At 41.2% G+C, this 20,546-nt stretch overlaps 2 protein-coding genes across 8 annotated transcripts in view; one reads left to right on the top strand and one right to left on the bottom strand.

The window, feature by feature from the left end:
* On the bottom strand, nucleotides 1-13,215 carry LOC133564554 (TRPM8 channel-associated factor homolog). Of its 5 annotated transcripts, none has more exons than XM_061918927.1 (12): nucleotides 13,079-13,215; nucleotides 11,364-12,061; nucleotides 8,887-9,103; nucleotides 8,512-8,803; nucleotides 8,139-8,440; nucleotides 7,860-8,034; nucleotides 7,667-7,761; nucleotides 3,250-3,460; nucleotides 2,720-2,956; nucleotides 829-1,052; nucleotides 643-756; nucleotides 1-565 (listed from the first exon to the last, which is right to left on the bottom strand). In XM_061918927.1, the coding sequence occupies exons 1-12, from the start codon at nucleotides 13,091-13,093 to the stop codon at nucleotides 323-325; spliced, it is 2,823 nt and encodes a 940-aa protein (XP_061774911.1). In that variant the 5' UTR covers nucleotides 13,094-13,215; the 3' UTR covers nucleotides 1-322. The 5 variants fall into 5 exon arrangements, with proteins under 5 accessions (XP_061774911.1, XP_061774913.1, XP_061774912.1 ...); XM_061918929.1 differs by lacking the exon at nucleotides 13,079-13,215 and adding an exon at nucleotides 12,222-12,359; XM_061918928.1 differs by lacking the exon at nucleotides 13,079-13,215 and adding an exon at nucleotides 12,134-12,277.
* Nucleotides 12,559-20,546, top strand: part of pnkp (polynucleotide kinase 3'-phosphatase) — a 25,858-nt gene continuing 17,870 nt past the window's right edge. The window contains exons 1-8 of one of the 3 annotated variants that reach the window (XM_061918933.1): nucleotides 12,559-12,707; nucleotides 13,396-13,542; nucleotides 15,381-15,427; nucleotides 17,194-17,469; nucleotides 17,548-17,841; nucleotides 19,964-20,043; nucleotides 20,121-20,178; nucleotides 20,263-20,370. In XM_061918933.1, the coding sequence (XP_061774917.1) occupies nucleotides 12,650-12,707; nucleotides 13,396-13,542; nucleotides 15,381-15,427; nucleotides 17,194-17,469; nucleotides 17,548-17,841; nucleotides 19,964-20,043; nucleotides 20,121-20,178; nucleotides 20,263-20,370 (1,068 nt within the window). In that variant the 5' untranslated portion in view covers nucleotides 12,559-12,649. The remainder of the gene's footprint in view (nucleotides 12,708-13,395; nucleotides 13,543-15,380; nucleotides 15,428-17,193; nucleotides 17,470-17,547; nucleotides 17,842-19,963; nucleotides 20,044-20,120; nucleotides 20,179-20,262; nucleotides 20,371-20,546) is intronic. The other 2 variants (XM_061918932.1, XM_061918934.1) reach the window with 2 other exon arrangements.

Here is a 20,546-nt window from a genome sequence, read left to right on the forward strand (position 1 = left end):
TGTTTTGTGTGTAAATATTTATTGTTCCCTTTCTCAAGCTTATTAGCGTCACTTGTTTGCGTGCAGTAAAATCACTGCCGTCAGTGTTACAAATGTCATTAATACCATATGTCATTAATACCATACCATACCACCTTATTCATAACCATAAGAGTCATTGTTTTACCCATATAAAAGGAAAAATGACAACAATGAGAACCTGTTTAAGAGGAACACCTTTCCAAGAGTAGTGTAAAATATGTTAACCTCAATAATAAAACAAATGGAGTAAAAGCAGCAAGTCTAACAGATTCCTGCACTCAAATCGTCACCAGTCAAATGTTTAACCGTACTTGACCATGGGGTGGTCAGTCCAGGGAGGAAGTTGGGATAGTTTCTCCTCAGTAGCTCTCTCGATAGGCCAGCTCCAGGCCTTAAAGAACCCAGAGAGGTTCATTTTCACCGTCCGCGAAAAGGTTTCGGCATAGAGGTTCATCTTTCCGTTGTTGTCCTTTGGAAAGTTGTTCATGGTGTGGTAAGCAGCAAACACGCTCTTGAAAGCACCCCAACCAAATCTTTCCTGGAGCTACATGAGAGGGAAATGAATTCAAAGGCATTAATTTTGTTTGAAGTCACATTTTTTTTTTGATGAAAGTATCTCACCTGCAAGTATGTTTCCAGAGCCACCCACACTTCCCACTTGCCAAGTGGCTTGCCCTCTTTTACAAATTCCTGCAATCGATTCTTTCTTTTGTCTGGAGTGATTGCGCTGTGAGCCTGTAGTGTAGGAGGCAGTGATGTTAAGCATAAACGGTCAAGGGTCATGTTAAGAACACACAAGGACTTCACCTTTGCCCTGTTGATCCCTAACACCTCTTCATGCACATACACTGACCAAAGGTTGCATGTGCACTCTGTGGTGTGTGGTCGGAACTCCCAGTATGCTCTCTGCTGATTGTGTCCAAGCTCATGAATTGACCCCCACAGACCTTTGCTCTTGGCATGCTCAAGATTGACCAAATTAGCTGCTGAGGCCTTGTGCATCATAACTGGGTATCCTGCATGCATCCACCCTAAGGATTGGAAAATGATTAGTGAGGATAACACTCCATGTGGTCCACAACAAACATGTCAGGTCGCATCATTGGCCCCGTTTACAATGCACACCAAATCTGATTTTTTTTGCCCTCAAGTGACACACACCGGATTTTTTTCCTGTGTAAATGCTCCAAATTGCTTCAGACCTGATCTTTTCACATCAGATTCAGGCCACATCATGAGATAGTCCAAATCTGATTGAAATTAGATCTTTTCAGTCTAGGTTTGGGCGAGCTGTGTTATTTGTGTGTGCGGGGGAAGATGTTGCCTGCCGGTGGAAGTGGAGTCGTCATTACAACATCCGGTTTCTGTGAGCAAATCATTTTTTTAGCAGCTGAATTTTCGGTGCATCACTAGTCAACGGTGCACAAATAATACGCTACAAGTAATATATAAAATAGCTATTGTTAATGCACCGGAAATGACGTGTATGCTTATGTTACGTACATTGCATAAGTTGTGAAAAAATAAGCAAATGTAGATCTATGCTGATGTCTGTGTCTCCTCTACTTAACAGCCATGGAAAATATTAAAACCCTCCCAAATATATTACACTATATTCATTTATACAATAAATTACTTTAATTCATTTTCACATAAAAAAAAAACTTTCGTTTTTAAGGTGTGCAACTTTTATTTTGTAAAATAGTAGTAATAGTGACACCCTTGTCCAGGTACCGAGGAGTCTTGTTCACGAGTGGGGGAAGAGTGGATCGTGAGATCGACAGGCGGATCGGTGCGGCGTCTTCAGTAATGCGGACGTTGTACCGGTCCGTTGTGGTGAAGAAGGAGCTGAGCCGGAAGGCAAAGCTCTCAATTTACCGGTCAATCTACGTTCCCATCCTCACCTATGGTCATGAGCTTTGGGTCATGACCGAAAGGATAAGATCACGGGTACAAGCGGCCGAAATGAGTTTCCTCCGCCGGGTGGTGGGGCTCTCCCTTAGAGATAGGGTGAGAAGCTCTGTCATCCGGGAGGAACTCAAAGTAAAGCCGCTGCTCCTCCACATCGAGAGGAGCTAGATGAGGTGGTTCAGGCATATGGTCAGGATGCCACCCAAACGCCTCCCGAGGGAGGTGTTTAGGGCTCGCCCAACCGGTAGGAGGCCACGGGGAAGACCCAGGACACGTTGGGAAGACTATGTCTCCCGGCTGGCCTGGGAACGCCTCGGGATCCCCCAGGAAGAGCTAGACGAAGTGGCTGGAGAGAGGGAAGTCTGGGCTTTTCTGCTTACGCTGCTGCCCCCGCGACCCGACCTCGGATAAGCGGAAGAAGATGGATGGATAGATGGATAGTAGTAGTGACACCCTTGTCCATTTATGAAATCCAGTCAACTTTCCTGGTTTTCACTTTATCGAACTGTGCATGCAAGAAGCGTAGAGGTCACATTTGACTTCTAATCAAAACAGTTGTATGGAAAAAATCAGATTTCGAAAAGATCCAATTTGGTCCACTTTGGCCAGCTGTGTAAATGTAGTCTATGAGACACTTGTGCTTAAGGGCTATATAAATGAATTTGGACTGATTAATTGATAGATAGAAAGACCAATTTAATGTACCTCTCACAATTGACTACAACGGGGGAATGGAATTCTAGTTGTAGTCTGGTGTATGAGGTACATTATTTTTCCAATGACATACCATGAGAAATCTGCACATCTGCGACAAAGCGTTCTTTACGGGCATATGTGTGTGGTTTTGCAGCCAGGTCAGCAATGCTTCTCATGATGGTGTCCCAGAATGCCGCCAACAAATCTGGCCGATCTAGCGTCCGTATGACATCTGAGTATACGGTGAGGATAATGTTCTGAAACTCCAACTCGGCCCAGGGGGAAGGAGCTGTGCGCCGCAGAGACCAATCGGCTAGTGTTGTGGCACCTGAAATGAACACCGAAAGATAATATACAGTAGGCGCCTTGCATGAGCAACCATTTCTAAGCTGCTGTCTGGTATTAACAAGGCTGTTAAAACATTGGATTAAAAAACGTTTGACTGTACGCAGGACACACGTACCTGGATACACACTTGTTTAGACAATAATGGTTGTGTGTGAGTAAATCTTTACTGCTATCCAAGCTTTACACTGACCACTCTAAAGTATGTTGAAGTGTCATCCCTTACAAATTATACTGTAGTGAAAACAGTGACTGACATGTAAGGAATGTACTCACCAGATTTATAATAAGGCGCTGGCACAGCTATTTGCACTGTGACCTCTAAGCCCCCGACTTGGGTTTTCGGTGGGGCCACCAAGTAGACCAGACCCCCCCACAAGTTCCACACCAGCAACATCCCCGTGGTAACGGAAAATCGCTCATGAACTTTGGGTGCTCTTTTCAACTCTTCATGCTGAAGATGGTCTGTTTGACAACCAATTTGGACCTGAAATGGAAGTTAAATAATGTAATATGTATATGCAAGGATTTTTACAGGCAAGCTAAAACGTTGCACCACTGTGAACAGTACTTAAAGTAACGCTTTACTTCTCAAAAAATCTTAGGAATTCTGAATTGGAACTGAATTGCATAATCATCAAACCAAGGAAAATTACTATTGAATTACTATTTTAAGTCTGTGTTGGCCCTGCGATGAGGTGGCGACTTGTCCAGGGTGTACCCTGCCTTCCGCCCGATTGTAGCTAAGATAGGCGCCAGCGCCCCCCGCGACCCCGAAAGGGAATAAGCGGTAGAAAATGGATGGATGGATGGATGGATGGAAGTTCAATTCATAAAATGTCTTGGCTATTGTTCCTTTCCTCCCCAAAAGGTACAAAAAATCAAATCACATATATATATATATATATATATATATACATATATATATATATATATATATATATATATATATATATATATATATCTTGATTGGATTATCCAGAGAATAGTGCTCGATACCGTGGTAGAGTGCAATATGTAGGTGTGGGAAAAATCACAAGACTACTTCATCTCTACAGAACTGTTTCATGAGGGGTTCCCTCAATCATCAGGAGATTTTTTATTTTTTTTCCTCAATCATCTCCTGATGATTGAGGGAACCCCTCATGAAACAGTTCTGTAGAGATGAAGTAGTCTTGTGATTTTTCCCACACCTATATATATATATACTGTATATATATATATATATATATATATATATATATATATATATATATATATGTATATATTATATACATAGACACATACACATATGTATATATATATGAATACATATATATGTATGTGTATGTATATATATATGTTGTAAATGTATATGCTGTATATATGTAAATATATGTATATACATATATATACATATGTACACATATATACATATATGTATATATACATATATGTATGTATATATATATATAAAAGTGCATGTGTGTATATATAGTACATAAATATGTATATAAACATACGTATATACTGTATATATATATATATATATAATATATATACACACACACATATATATATACAGTACATATGTGTATACATACAGACATACATGCATATACATATATACATACATACGTATGTATGTACATATGTATGTTCGTACGTACGTACGTACGTACGTACATATATATATATATATATATATATGAATGTATATATATATATATATATATATATATATACACACACACACATATACAGTATAAACAAACACACTAACGGGGGACGGCATGGCTCGGTTGCTAGAGCAGTCGTGCCAGCAACCTGAGGGTTCCTGATTCAATCCCCGGCTTTGAATTCTAATTTAACAATAGCTCTAACACGGGGATGTTAAACATGTGGCCAGCGGGCCTGATCTTCAATCCAGCCTGCAAGATGAGTTTCCTAAGTGCCTTTTTAAATTAAAGAAACTGCTGTCCTAAATGTGTCCACTGGGTGTTGCAATAGCAATTCTGTAAGGCAAGCGAATAGTTTATACCGGGGCAAGTAAGTATGCTAAAAAAGAGACACACGGCACACAAGAAGCGACTCCTCCCCCTCGACCCAACGTAAAACAAAATAAAAAAATGGGAAACCCCACTTAAATTGCTGCATGAGACACTGCACATTGATATAGTTCTGTGAAAATGTATGTCTTTTTGCAAATTTAAAGAACGTGAACAGTATGTAATTTACTGCAATACTGTCAGCCTTTTACGTTTCCATTTTTGGTTTGTTTAAATTGTTCACACATTGCACAGGTTTTATTGCTCTATCAACACACAGTGATGCCTCGAAGGCAGGGAGGAACCTCAACCCTCTTGAATAGTTTCTACCTCTGTTTTTATGGTATGTTGGGTTAGCACAGGTTTAATATGTCGAAATGACAAATGCGGTATTTGATACATAGAAGAGTTTTTATTTATGCTTTATTCTGTTTTTTGTTCAATCTTAGATGGGATGTGACTTAAAGTGGAATTGCTTTGTGTTATTCATGGTGTTTTTGAAACTGCATTAATCTTTTCCTCAGCATTTTCAACTAACATGAAGTGTTTTGTCAAGAGGATTATTTGTGATATTTACATTTTCAGAATGTGTTTGTTCTACTTTGGGCCAAGGTAAAACAAAGAAAACAATCTGAAGTTGTTATAGTTGTATTTTTGAGTTATTATGCCATGATTATTATTATGCATTCTCTCTGGCACTCATCCAGGGTGGACGCTCCCCTTTCCTCTCCCTTATCTCTCCTGCTTGCTTCTTTGTTTTGTCTTGTCCTAACTTTCTTGTTGCCTCTTTTTGAACTGCTCTCCAAATCTTAACATTGTAATATTTAACTGGGCTCAACAAAATTGACAAGATCTTGGGTTTGGGTGAACCTGCTGTCGTGACGAAGCGGTTGTTGCTGGACACACGACGGACTATTGGGAGAAGAAGGAGGGCCGCGTGCCTGGAGACCCTTTTCTGTCGAGGACGTGAAGATATCCACCTATTGGGAATTATGACAACAGGACATCTGCTGATTGGAGTAAGCGTTGCTCTGGTTTGTCCACAAATTGGAAGTTGCTGGCAGTCTTCAAAGTACCCCAAAGCTGCCACAAATGATTGGAGGATGCGGGAAGAACAGTGGATTACATCGGACTGTCTACCCCGCAGTTTTTGAGGACCAGTCATAGACAATTTAGAGTGAAAAGCAAATTTTATTTTCACCCGCATACAAAATCATTCTAACTTGGAATGCTTCCCTGGCTTCGAGACTCTCCCGAAAGACAGCGCAGCGAAGACACAACAAACACCCTTGTCTCTCGTGGACACACCCCTGTTGTTGTCGACTTTGGACGAGCGACTGCACAATACATCAAGGCCGCGGAACAGAGACACACTGCGGGCTTACACACACACACATCCACATAAATATATGTCACACATACACCGCCCACCCCCTCACAACCCAACGCCCATGACACAAATCCCATAGGGGTGATGAATGGATGGTCAGCGCCTGAGAGCTCCGGCCTACCACCATGACCTTGAACTACCTTCCCTCTGTTGCTAGATATCTCGAGATGTATGTTGTAATATGTATATGTGCTTTGCTATGGAAGTTTTTTCCTTGGACTCAGTCTGGACCCCTCCTGTGGGTCTAGCCTTGGACTGAATATTTTTTTACTCTCCCCCTCTCCCAATGTCACCCTTTTCTCACATTTTTAAGGAGTGCCGTAAGTGGCTGATCCGTTGGCGGTCTCGTCTTGTCCCCCCTGTAACGTATGTCTGCTCTTGGCGGGACTGTGCCGAAAATGACATTTCGTTGTACTTATGCAATTTCGTTGTATTTGTGCGATGACAATAAAGATCTATTTATCTATTTATCTATGATTAGAGCTAAAATGAGTTTGACACCCATGCTCTAACATAATCACAAGCAACACTGGAGCCTAATATGACATAGAGAGAATATTGTGAAAATTTTTATACATTCACGGAAAGTAAATTAAAAACAAAATTAACTTTAAATTACGATCAGGATTTATGTTAGGCCCGCAGAAAAGGCATAGCTGGCCCTGGCAAAACATCACATTTTTATATATTTATTGTCAGTATATAAATTCAGGTCACAAAAAGTAAATGGAGCATTATTGGCAAGTTTTTTCTGTGGGTTTCATGGGCGCAAAAGAAGAACACCGATTGACTCCATTGTCAGCTGAAATGTATTTACGAGTTAGAATGCATTGAAAAACAACATACCTTTATGTGTTCTTATCACTCAAAATAAATTGTAAATAATAGGAAAAAAATTTCCTAAAAAGTGTAGTTCTCCTTTAAACACTCAAAATAGTATAGCATATTTCTTCTGCCAAAAAAGTGTGTGGCTATTAATTTATTACATTGGATTTTTTTTAAAACAACTTGGTTTTAAGTGTATGAGCACATTTAAGAATACTGATAATACTAATTTCATAGTAATGATAACCGTGATAATCTCGGAGACAATAATCGTGATAAGAAATGTTCATATCGTCACGTCCCAAAAGCTAACAAACAAAGCTTGCGATTGCATAACCTCCTAGTGGGGTCAAGTTCTTTTTCAGAAGACTGGCTATACCAGAAATTAGGTCTAAAATGCTACAAACTATTTTTTATTCGTTACCCCTGTGTAATCATTTTTGTGTCACACCTTCCATCCCTTGTTGACAATCTGTGCAGGTAACGCCATGTAAGTCTTCATACCAGGAGACAGGTAGAGACCTGTACTGATCCACTCTTCCCCTTCTGACACACACAATTCATGATTTTCATTTCATTAAGTGAATGGAATACTGGAGAGAAAAAAGGTTGAGCATTCAAATAGATCAGCAACAAGGTCTAACCTGCTGTGTTGACGTTCAATGGAATCTTGTAGTTGTAGACAACAGGTAACAGGGGATTCCGCTTGATTAGGTAAGGCATCAGACTGTCAGGATTGTGGCAAACCTTGTATACTTCTGTGCCCACACTGAGAAGCAGGTGGTCTTTGGGAGACTTCACCGGGCAGCTGTCACATACCTTAAACATGACCAAATAAATATTAGAGACGTCACAGTGGGGATGATAGTTAAGTGCGATACACTGTCTTTGCTCTTGTAGGTTTATCCAAAAACGTTATTTACCTGAGGCATGCCTGATCTTTTCAGGACATTTGTGAGGGTGGACAGGACCTGATTATATGGGCAGCAGTCGTGGGCATTCATCTTTAAGAAGGCCGCACAGTCCTTTCCAAGCCTTTTAAGGCACTGCTCCTCATGCTGGGTAAGATTCTCTCCCTGAGTTACATGAGCAGCAAAGCGCTGCAGAAGGTGGCGGAAGTGGTAGGTGTCTTTGACGGTCTTGCTGGGCACAGGGGCCTTGAAGACACCTCCCTTAATGGTTGCACTCAACAAGCTCAGGCCCATTTTGTTGATGATTTTGTTCCCTGGAATCACAAGCAGTGTCAACCATAAAATGATCAAGTCATACTATGAAGCTGATATGGTAGTTTAACACCTGAGAACTCTGTAAATGGGTTTTGGTCGTTGTGTTGTTGTGCCCAGTACCAGGCATGGCCACCAATCAACAGGCCTCCCCCCTCTGCTACAAAGTCTTGGATCTCATCTGCATATTTGTCATTATATGCTGAGCCCACAAACACACTCAGGTCTTTCCGGAAGTCTGTCTCCTCACACTTGAAGCCAGAATCCCTGAAAAGTTTGAGGTCGTCACGTCTCAGAATGCCAATAGTGCCATGTCGGTCTTTGGTCAACCAGTGAATTGCGTTGTTCCAAAATGGAGCCAGCTCCTGTGATAAAATTGGCAGATTAGCACACAATAATGAGCGAAGTGCACAGTCTTCTTAGCACATTGTCTCTAACGTAAAATTACCTCTCTTTGCAGATACTGTTCGTGGCTCACAACAATGACACGCCCCAGTCCATAATAAGAGGCGGCCAAAAATGTCCGTTTGTCGTCTGCCATTGCAACAGGGAAGGCAAGCTGGCCATGAACAAGAATCTCAGAAGCAATCTGATTACCAGAGAGGTCAAACTCGGATATTCCATGCAGTAAGAACTCTAGGTCTTCCTCAAAATCCTTACCGATACTGTATTTAAAAAGATAAGAAGAGGGAGATTCACTGTCATTGTTGCAGATTAATGAAAAGGGGTTTCACAGCAGATTAGAAGAAAGAAAACTAACTACTAACACTGCAAAACTATAAAACTAAAAAAAAAAACTTTTGGAGAGCTGAGACCACCGCCAGGCTCTACTTCTATTAGTAGAATTCCTGAATATGGTCGGTGATCTGAATCAGCCCCAAAATATAATCACTTGTACCCTAACACATTTCTGACATTTCCTGAAAGTTGAATCAAAATCCATCCATAACTGTTTGAGTTTTCAACAGCAGAATGACACTAACGGGGTGAAGCCCTTTGTCAGTCATCCAGTCTTTATCTCTGTGTTTGGAGGCGGGGCCACAAGAATCCATACTAGGGTTGTACAGTACAGCGGTACTAATAAATTACTGGGGTACTAATGAATTAAAAAATGTACCATGCTGCCTTTGAAAAATACCATGTTTGATGATTCCACTGGCCTGAACACCGTAGGGTGGAAGAAACTCTATCCATCTAATTACGCATATCCAAAGTTGGGTCGTGGGGGCAGAAGCCTAAGCAGAGAAGCCCAGACTTCCCTTTCCCCAGAGACTTTGTACAGTTCTTTCCGGAGGATCCTGAGGCTTTCCAAGGCCAACCGGGAGATATAGTCTCTTCATCGTGTACTGGGTCTTCCCTGTGGTATTCTACCAGTCGGACGGCAAATTGAGAGCTTTTCCTCACGGCCCAGCTTCTTTTTCACCACGACGGACAGATGCAGGGTCCGCATCACTGCAGATGCTCCACTGATCCGGCTGTCGATGCCACAATCCACTCTTCCCTCACTTGTTAACAAGATCCTGAGGTACTTGAACTCCTCCACTCCTCCTTGGGACAGGATCTTCTCCCCAACCAGGGGATGGAATTCCACCATTTTACGGGCGAGAACCATGGACTCGGACTTGGAATAGCTGATTTTCATCACAGCAGCTTCCCACTCAGCTGCGAACCCATCCAGTGAGAGCTGAAGATCTTGGCCAGATGAAGCCAGCAGGGCCACATCATCCGCAAAAAGCAGAGACCTAATTCTGCAGCCACCAAACCGGATCCCCTCATCACCCTGAATGCACCAAGAAATTTTGTCTATAAAAGTTGTAAACAGAATGTGACAAACGGCCTCACTTCTCATCTGCTGCATTGTTTTGATCAGGAAACATGGAATTTCCGCGATTTTGACCATGAAAATTATCAAAATATAGAGGAACCACACCAAAATCACATAGAAATCATAAACCAAAAGAGAAATATTAAAACTTGTTTTATTTTATTACTTTGTTTTGGAACATTCATGATTAAGCCATCTGGTGGCAGGTGAGGCACTGCCTCGCTTGCCTCCCCTGACAGCACGTCAGTGAAAACATGTCATCATGAAGTTCACCAAGAAAAAACAAAGGGGCCTTTCTGAGGCAGCAAGTCAAACTGTAGAAACATATGTCGACATCAATGAGAATCTGACCAAACATCGCGGAGTAGTCAAGCGACTTGAGGAAACAAGGGACATCCATCCATCCATTTTCTACCGCTTATTCCCTTTTGGGGATGCGGGGGGCGCTGGCGCCTATCTTAGCTACGATCGGGCGGAAGGCACCTCATCGCAGGGCCGAAACAATTCAGAGCAATTAGAGCACCAACTGTAAAATCGACATCACGTTAGAATAAAAGACAGGAAGACGCCAAAGTACTTGTAATTAAAGACATTAAGGAACAGGACAAATACCAAAGATGACCTCATCTCCACTACAAGGAAAATAAAAGACACAACTCATATAGACTTGTTACATCTGAAGCCAGCAACTACAAAAATAACAGATTATGACAGATTCTACAATATTAGGTAACACACAACATTCATTAACTACCACCCAAAAGTTAAGTATTTTTTTTCCAACACCTTCCCTTCTTTCAAACAGGGAGTCAACTTAATGAAAACATGTAAAAGTTATGCTGTGAAATACGTGGCGAAGGAGTAGGACTAAATACAATCATAGTTTGCTCTTTACATCTTCCTAATCCTTTTCAGACGTGTTGAAATGTGTAATGTAACTTGGTAAACATGTCTGAAACAATAAAATTATAACCCTAACATTTTGAGTTATATTGTATTGTTGTTACCCAACAAACAAACCCACACAAACAGACGTGACAAATGTGTAAAATAAAAATTGCAAACATACACTACAATCAATAATAACAGAATGTACTTACACAACACTCATCCAGGAAGATGGAATCTGAGGGTACACAGGCAGACATTCAGCCTCCCCCGGATGTTCAGAAAAGTAAATCCCGGCCACACCAGAAAGTTTATTCCCTCCAAACTGAAACAGAGTGTTTTCCTTTGGGTGATTTGCAGCCCAATGCCACGCTTGCCCTCCGATCAACACTCCCCCACCATTTTTCAGGAAAGCCACCAGGTCCGTTACATCTGTACCAAGGCTGTAGGCATCTGTTACATACACACCGGCATTCGAATTCTTTTGGAATGCCCCGACAACTCTGGTTTGGAAACTGGATCTGGTGAGATAATCAACCACTGCTTTAACGCTTGTGTGGACGTCCACTGACAGGTTCTCTGATCTCTCTCCTCTGAGCCAGGTCAGTGCATTTTCTACAAGAGCAGCAAATGTTGTCAGGTAGGTCTCATGACCCAAGACCACAATCCTTCCGGAACCAAACTGAGAGGCGGCCATCAGGACCTGGCCTTGGTTGTTCATAACCAAAGGAAAGGCATGGTCTCCTGTCAGAATCAGGTTAGAGGGCACAGAAGGGCCACAAAGGTCCACCTCATTCAAACCTCTCATCAGAGCCAAATAGGCACCCTGCTGGTGATATTGTGCTGGCTGCCTCGACATGGTGAAGAATAATCTTGGAAATTTAGTGCTGGGATAAAAAAAAACAATGTCCTGTAAAAATACAATAAAGGTGGTTATGTTTCAGTTATAAAGAACATACTACAACAGACCTAACACACTCACCGATCTCAACTACATTAACAAGTAAAATTGATGTTTAAAAGAAAAAATTGCATGGTAATATATATATATATATATTTTTTTTTTTTACCAGATCTAGCAGTTGAAGTCAAAGAAACGGAGAGATATGATGCAGTAGGCAGGTCTATTCCAAACTATATAACACAACAGAGGTGTGGCAGGTCAGAACAGCCTATTGAAATGCCTTCAAAAGAACCCCTAATTAACCCAGTAGATTACAGATACCATTTCTCACAGGATTGTTGAGTAACATCATTTACACGAAGACCTAAAACTTGCTAATCAGGTCTTTCAGTTTAAACAGTGAAAGTCAAGGAACTCTTGCAATTTCCCTAACAGAATACAAATAATGCATTCTCAAGCTGTAAAAATGCAAGTTTTGCAAAAAATAACCTTTGCTACATTAACCTCATAGAAATAAACACAATTTGTAAAGCAACATGACGTCTGCTTAAAATGTAATTTTCTCCATTTTCTTCTTTTTTTTTTTTTTTTTAAATGACACATTGGCGTGTGGACGCAACAGAACTCAAACAGCTAGACTTTGGAAATTTGGGTAAGAGTGAAATGGTATCTCGATTCTTCCTTATATCTTGCATATATGGAACATTTGGACAAATAATCTTTGATGTCTCAAAGCATTTGTATGCATGCACAACACTGAACGCTTTTAGTATGTATAATCGCTGTGTGAAATTATTTTATGGAATTTAAACAACGTGCAAATATGAGTCCACACCCATATTCACTCATAATTAGCAAAGCACAAAGATGACAAACTAGCAAAACCCTACTTAAGCCCTATTTAGTTTTGGTTTTCCCGAAATTATTTATAGATTTCCGCATTTTTAATACATAAACATACATCTAGCAGGAAATGGTTTCACTGTTGTCTTTAGCTCACCATAAAACTTGACTAATATATACCTTAGCAACATCCATCCATCGCAGGGCCAACACAGATAGACAGACAACAATTAAAGTGAATTTACATCAAAACAATCTTGTAAACGCAGTCGCTTTACTTGCTTAGTTTCTGGTAGGACTCCCGGAACAGTTTATTCGGAATATTTAATCTGAACACGTTTCCGGATGACCGTATTATTGTGAGGGACCGACGGTGTTGGAAATGAAGTCGTGGTTGTTTTATTGAAATAACTGTTTTTTCAAAGTTGATACAATTATTGTCACCGTGTGGTGGTGTTCAACAACTCTTACACACTTGTATTCATTGTTTATTGAAGGAGTTTACGTCGAGGTTGCTGCCCAGATGTCGTGCGTGTTGGTTAGTGGTTCTGGAGCCCGGGTCTCTCTGGAGGACGGACGAGCAGTTGTGTTGGGTCGGGGTCCAGACACCGCAGTCGCCGATAAAAAGTGCTCCAGACACCAAGGTCAATTTTATACTTTTCACTAATTCCATTCATTTTTGTGTGTAACTCTTACTAATTCGTATTTAATTTTTATATTGTCTTTATTTAAATGTGACCATATTTATGTATTCGTTTTCCTTTAACAGTGCACACGTAATAACTTTTTAAATTTTTGTTCACTGGTATTTCGTTCTTTTAGTACCCTTTCCTGTCAACAGTGGCCGTCGGGTTCAAACCTTTTTTTTCTTGGCATCCCTCATGTCAGCTGATCAGGGGTCTCAGACACGCGGCTCGAGGGCAAATTGCGGCCCGCGAGACGTTATTTTGCGGCCCCCACCTTAATATGAAAGTTTAATGTTAGTGCGTCCCGCACGTTTTATATTCAGTGGCTTTTAATCTGGGTTCAATCGAACACTCAGGGTTCGGTGAGTCGCCCATAGGGTTTCGGCGGAGCCTCCGCCGCTGAGGTCTAGACACACCCAACTCATCATGTAAATAAATACTTCTCCCTATGGATACCCCCAAAAAATGTTCCCTCTAATTTTCCATCTGATTTGCAGGTGTGTAAATTGTTGTGAGTTCATGCAATGTTTGTGTTGTTCCTTGAACAAGGTGATGTTCATGCACGATTCATTTTGTGTGCTATTAAAAAAACATACCTTTGTCTTGAATTTGAAAAAAAAATATATATATATATATATATTTATTTTTCACTAAAGAAGGGTTCGGTTAAGGCACATATGAAACTGGTGGGGTTCGGTACCTCCAACAAGGTTAAGAACCACTGTTTTGTATGAATGCTGCTTGACAGCGTTGTGTGTGGAGCTGAAGGAATCTACCAATCACAGTGTGGTATGTGGCGCTCGAAGGCCAAACATTGATATCACTCACGTGATGTAAGGAGACAAACGTTTTGCCGCTTTTCCACCAGACCTGCACGCGCTCTTCCTCCCTTGCTAGCCCTCCTGCTCGCTCTCTCGCTCTCTCTAGCTTTCTGTCTCGCCCCCCCCCCCCCGCGCCGCTGTAAACAGTCTGGGCCAGGGAGATGAGCGGTTCTGTAGCTTCCGAAGCACTCCGCCGAAAGACCGAGCGACAATACAAAACTGTGGTGCACTGGACCCAACGCTGATACTCCGACAGAGTTGCTGGGCGAATCGGACGTGTAACACGTTAGTCTTGATGTTAGCCCGTTCGGGACTAATTGTGCTACCATAATTGTAAACATCACGGCGAGGCCCCCCCCCCTCCCCTCTCCCGTTAGCTCCAGACAGAGACAATTGTTGTTATTTGGGTCCAAAATGGCTATTTCAACGTTCTGGGTTGCCTACCCCTGTGTTAGTGGAAAAGCGGCAAATGAGTGAAAGCGACTGAAACGTTGCCATGGAGACGAGGGTTTTCTTATGTGCCTGGCTGCAGTCACACTGCGACACCTGTCTGTCGGTAATAACAGTCCCCGATAAGCTGGACCAATTCAAACCGTTATTTTTATTTTTTTTATTGTTTAATTTGCCTTGCCTCACATTACTTAATTCTTATTTTGTTCATTCATATTTAGATTTTATTTTGTGTTGAAAATAAAAATAAAGACAGCCTCACCCAGACTTTGCATCCAGTAGCCCCCAGGTAAATTGAGTTTGAGACCCCTGGTCTTGATGGAGGGACTTCTGATAGTTCAGGCTAAATTAAGTGCGGCTAAATTTGTTGACTCAAATTGCTTTATATAAAAGCTGTAACTAACTACTTGTATACCACGTCACGTCACAAGTATTGTTTTTAAATTATATACTATCAAATTGAAGCATGATTGACACACGTGTTTATTTGTGGCTGTAACACTGTAACTTTTGTTTCCCCAACAGTGAAGGTGGTGGCATGCTTTGCAGACCAGCATGTGGTTGTCACTCAGGTATTGAGACAAACATCAAAACCCTAACAATCTTTTGTCTCCTACTTTTCACTTTTATTCACCGTAACTTTGGGATGATTTAAAGCAGTGTTTTTCAACCTTTTTTGAGCCAACGCACAGTTTGCGTTGAAAAAATCCAGAGGCACACCACCAGCAGAAATCATAAAAATAAAAAAAAAACTCAGTTGACAGTAAAAAATCGTTGTCGCAATTGTTGGATATGATTTTCAAAAGGGACAAGCTGTAGAAAATGGATGGATGGATGGACTTTAAACCAGAACCAAGCATGCATCACTATAGCTCTTGTCTCAAAGTAGGTGTACTGTCACGACCTGTCACATCACGCCGTGACTTATTTTGAGTTTATTGCTGTTTACCTGTGTGTAGTGTTTTAGTTCTTGTCTTGCGCTCCTATTTTGGTGGCTTTTTCTCCTTTTTTTGGTATTTTGCGAGATTTCCTGCATCTACTTTGTTTTAGCAATCAAGAATATTTCAGTTGTTTTTATCCTTCTTTGTGGGGACATTGTCGATTGTCATGTCATGTTCGGATGTACATTGTGGACGCCGTCTTTGCTCCACTGTAAGTCTTAGCTGTTGTCCAGCATTCTGTTTTTGTTTACTTTGTAGACAGTTCAGTTTTAGTTTCGTTCTGCATAGCCTTCCCGAAGCTTCAATGCCTTTTCTGAGGGGCACACACTTTTTGTTTATTTTTGGTTTAAGCATTAGACACCTTTTTACCTGCACTCTGCCTCCCGCTGTTTCCGACATCTACAAAGCAATTAACTACCTGCTGCCACATACTGATATGGAAGCTCTAGACAGCACCGACACTCAACAGCAACACTTAAATTGCAGATTATAGCACATGACAAGCGGTAGAAAATGAATGGATGGATGGAATTACTGGTTTGCAAAAAAAATATTTTTAACCCAAATAGGTGAAATTAGATAATCTCCCATGGCCCACCAGACCGTATCTCACGGCACACTAGTGTGCCGCTGCACAGTGGTTGAAAAACACTGATTTAAAGGACGCCTGTCTAGTAAGATTAAATCCCAAAAAAACATTAAATTGCTAATTGGCTTCACGGTGGAAGAGGGGTTAGTGCGTCTGCCTCACAATACGAAGTTCCTGTAGTCCTGGGTTTAAATCCAGGCTCGGCATCTTTCTGTGTGGAGTTTGCATGTTCTCCCCGTGAATGCGTGGGTTCCCTCCGGGTACTCCGGCTTCCTCCCACTTCCAAAAACATGCACCTGGGGATAGGTTGATTGGCAACACTAAATTGGCCCTAGTGTTTGAATGTGAGTGTGAATGTTGTCTGTCGATCTGTGTTGGCCCTGCGATGAGGTGGCGACTTGTCCAGGGTGTACCCCACCTTCCGCCCGATTGTAGCTGAGACATGCGCCAGCGACCCCAAAGGGAATAAGCGGTAGAAAATGGATGGATGGATGCTAATTGTCTTTGTTGGATTTAAATACATGATGACACAGTTGCTAATGTTCCAATTTACTGTTTTTCATTGAGTATTTGAATTTTTTGACAGCCCTATCCTTAAGACGGTCTGTGAATGTAGCTTGTCGTTACAATGTCGTACAGTAGATTGCATTGTTACGCTGCTTTCAACACACCTCATGTGCACCTGGCCTGCCAGAGAATAAGAAGACACAGCAGGATGGATCAGTGTCTGTGTCTCTATTTTTATGACTGGTCTAATATTTATTATGATACAGTAATTGCATAAATGCTTTATTCTTTTCTTTCCCAGCTGGGTCCCAATCCCAGTTTCCTGGAGGGTGAAAAGCTAGGTCGTGGCCAGTCTGGGAAACTCAGTCATGGTGGCACTATCTACCTCGTCAACCAGGAATATCCATTTCAAGTTTACTTTACCCCAAGCTCAGACATAGGTGCTTCCAGTGCTGCACATAAAGGGCATAGAGATACAAACAAAACAAAAGGCGGCAAAAACGGGAGTCAAAAGCAAGCACCTTGGAGTCCGCCAAAGCGCAGTATCAAAGATTTCTTTGCTAAATCTCCTGTGAAGGTAAGGACTTTCTGTACTGGTTACAATTATGTCTGCAGTGATTGTTTTCAAATCAAACCAATTTACATTTCTGTCTAGTTGTCAAAAAGGCCGTTGAGCTCAGAGAGGGAGAGCCCTGATGCCAAGCGCTCCAGAGGAGATGAGGCGTCCTCAGATAGCTGGAATAAAGAGGCAGAGGAGGAAGATGAGAAGCTTGTAGAGGAAAAGCTCAGGCAGCTTAAGAAATTGGCAGAAAAGTCTAAGAGCTGTGACAACAGTACCCAGCCGGCATCTTCGTGGTCGTCGTCTTCCTCCGCCTGCGTTAAGAGTGTGTGGCAGCAGATTGGCAACCTCATGCTCTATACGGCTGCTGGCGTTAGAGCAAGTGACAAGGTGGGGTTGAATACACTGACCTATAACATTTATCAATTAAACATTAACATTTAGTTCATACAAATAATTCCAACATTACCGTATTTTCCGCACTATAAGGCGCACCTGAAAACCTAAAATTTTCTCATAAGCTGACAGTGCGCCTTATAGTCCGGGGCGCCTTATATATGGACCAATATTGAGCCACAATATATATGGACCAATATTGAGCCACAACAGGTCTCACAACTACGGTAAGCAGCTGCCGATTTCATTTTTTCCCGTAGGAGAAGAAGCGCGCGGTGCATGTTGGATTATATGACTGCATCGTTTTATTTCCATTTGTGCGTTTAAATGTAAAGACCCCAAAATGGCTCCTATTGAGAGACATGATTTCAGGAAAGCAGGAATTGTCACTTAACTGCTAGATAACAGCAGCGACACTGACTCCATTAACGACGTCTCGAAATGTGCAAAGCAATAGCAATATATCAATAACTTAATGTTGCTCAAACGATAATGTCACACAACACACAAAATAAACATGTAAAGCTCACTTTATTAAGTTATTCCTCATCCACGAATCCCTCAAATTATTATTCTTCAGTGTCCGAATTCAACATGCCACAAGAGGTCTCGCAACTACGGTAAGCAGCCGCCAACCTTATTTTCCCCCGTAGAAGACGTGCGCGGTGCCTGCTGGGATATATGACTACGGGAGGCGTGCCGTTTCTGACGCAGAGTATAAACTCAAGGCGATCAGTCATACAGTAGAACACAGGAATAGAGCAGCGGCGAGAGAATTTAACAATAACAGCAGCGACACTGACTCGTTTAATGACGACTTCGACGAGACAGGCATGTTGGATCCGCCCAACTGTTTGATTCGAACACTGAAGAAGAAGAATTCGAGGGATTCGTGGATGAGGAATAACTTAATAAAGTGAGCTTTACATGTTTATTTTGTGTGTTGTGTTGTGTGACATTTACATTTGAGCAACGTTGAGTTATTGATATATTATTGCTTTGCACTATTTCGAGTGTTACTATATTGTGATTGCACTAACGTTTGATTTACCGTAACAGTATCAGACTGCTGCGATGAGCGCCCCCCGCGACCCCGAAAGGGAATAAGCGGTAGAAAATGGATGGATGGATGGAGTATCAGACTGTTTTTTACGCGTTTATTGAATCGGGGAAAATAATAAAACATCCATTTTGGGAGTGAACGGAGTTGTCAGAACGCTGGTTTGTAATCTATTAATAAAGTTTGACTGACCTATCTGACTGTTTTGTTGACATTCCCTTTAGCGGAGCTCCATCTAAAGGATGCATAACGTAACCCCAGCCTCTACTGTAGCATCTACTCTATGCACCTTATAATGCAGTGCGCCTTATACATGAACAACATTCTAAAATAGGCCATTCATTGAAGGTGCGCCTTATAATCCGGTGCGCCTTATAGTGTGGAAAATACGGTAATTAGAATAGATTTTTCCCCTCCATTTTTGGTTAACATGTTTTTGTCATAAAAAAGTATTTGGCCTTCTACCATCGAAAAGCACTCATTTTGTCTTGTTTGTTTAGTTACTAAAATAAACTTTGTATATATATTTTATTTATTTATTTATTTTTTATTTTTTATTTTAACTTGCTTTTTGAAATTTGCTAATTAGGAAAACTTGATGATTACGGCCCACCCATCACTCCACAAATAGATTGCAGTTCTATCGGAAGCACTGCTGTAATTCCATCTGGAGGACTTTTTATTTACTCAGTTTTATAAACCATTTTTCACAATACAGAAACATACAGTGTTATTAATGTTTATAATATATATATTCTATACTGTCAGCCTCTTGTTAGGCGTAACATTTTTGTCTCAGTATATCTGCACTTTCATTTTAAACCCCACCGTGTAGATGCTATGTATCTTGCAGAGGCATGTGGTGATATCACATATCCTACGAAGGATAAATACAGTTGCTTTGTGACTTTGTAAAGGCCTGGTGTACTGTATATGACAGAAACGGTCACTAATATTGGAGAAATTAAGAATTTTGTATTTTCTTATTAAAAAAGAGTAAATATTTATCTAGCAGGTTAGTTGCAATACCTCTGCCATGTCATGTTTCTTCTCTAGATTGCTGGCTTTGACATAGATGGCTGCATCATCACCACAAAGTCTGGCAAAGTTTTTCCAACAGCACCGGATGACTGGAAGTATGTGAACAACCCTCAAGCTGCAGCTAGAAAGGTTTCTTGTGCAAACCCATCATATTTTTTTGTGTCACAAACAGGATTCTCTACCCTGAGATTCAGCCTCGGCTTGCCAGCTTGATGAAAAAAGGATACAAGGTAAGAAAGAGCAAAACAATATTTTACATTGCAGCATTGTATCCTAAGGTTTGGTTTCTTAGTCTCCTCTTTCCCCTTCTGCAGGTGGTGTTCTTTACCAACCAGATGGGAATCGCTCGAGGAAAACTGAGACCAGAAGTCTTCAAATCGAAAGTGGAAGACATCCTTGCCACACTGCAGCTACCGGTGCAAGTGAGTTTTGAGTCTAAAACAGGGGTGCCCACACTTTTTCTGCAGGCGAGCTACTTTTCAATGGACCAACTCGAGGGGATCTACCTCATTTATATATATCATTTATATTTATTTATTTATGAAAGAGACATTTTTGTAAACAAGTTAAATGTGTTTAATGATAATACAAGCATGTG

Source organism: Nerophis ophidion, linkage group LG13 (genome assembly GCF_033978795.1).
Source record: "Nerophis ophidion isolate RoL-2023_Sa linkage group LG13, RoL_Noph_v1.0, whole genome shotgun sequence".
NCBI classification, from domain to species: Eukaryota; Metazoa; Chordata; class Actinopteri; order Syngnathiformes; family Syngnathidae; genus Nerophis; species Nerophis ophidion.

Excerpts from the sequence above, each read along its gene's own strand:
- LOC133564554 (XM_061918927.1), bottom strand. Across the intron at positions 8,035-8,138 it reads AAAGATCAGGCATGCCTCAG|GTATGTGACAGCTGCCCGGT; the intron begins GTAAATAACGTT and ends GTCATGTTTAAG. Across the intron at positions 1,053-2,719 it reads AGATGTGCAGATTTCTCATG|GGTGGATGCATGCAGGATAC; the intron begins GTATGTCATTGG and ends TCCAATCCTTAG.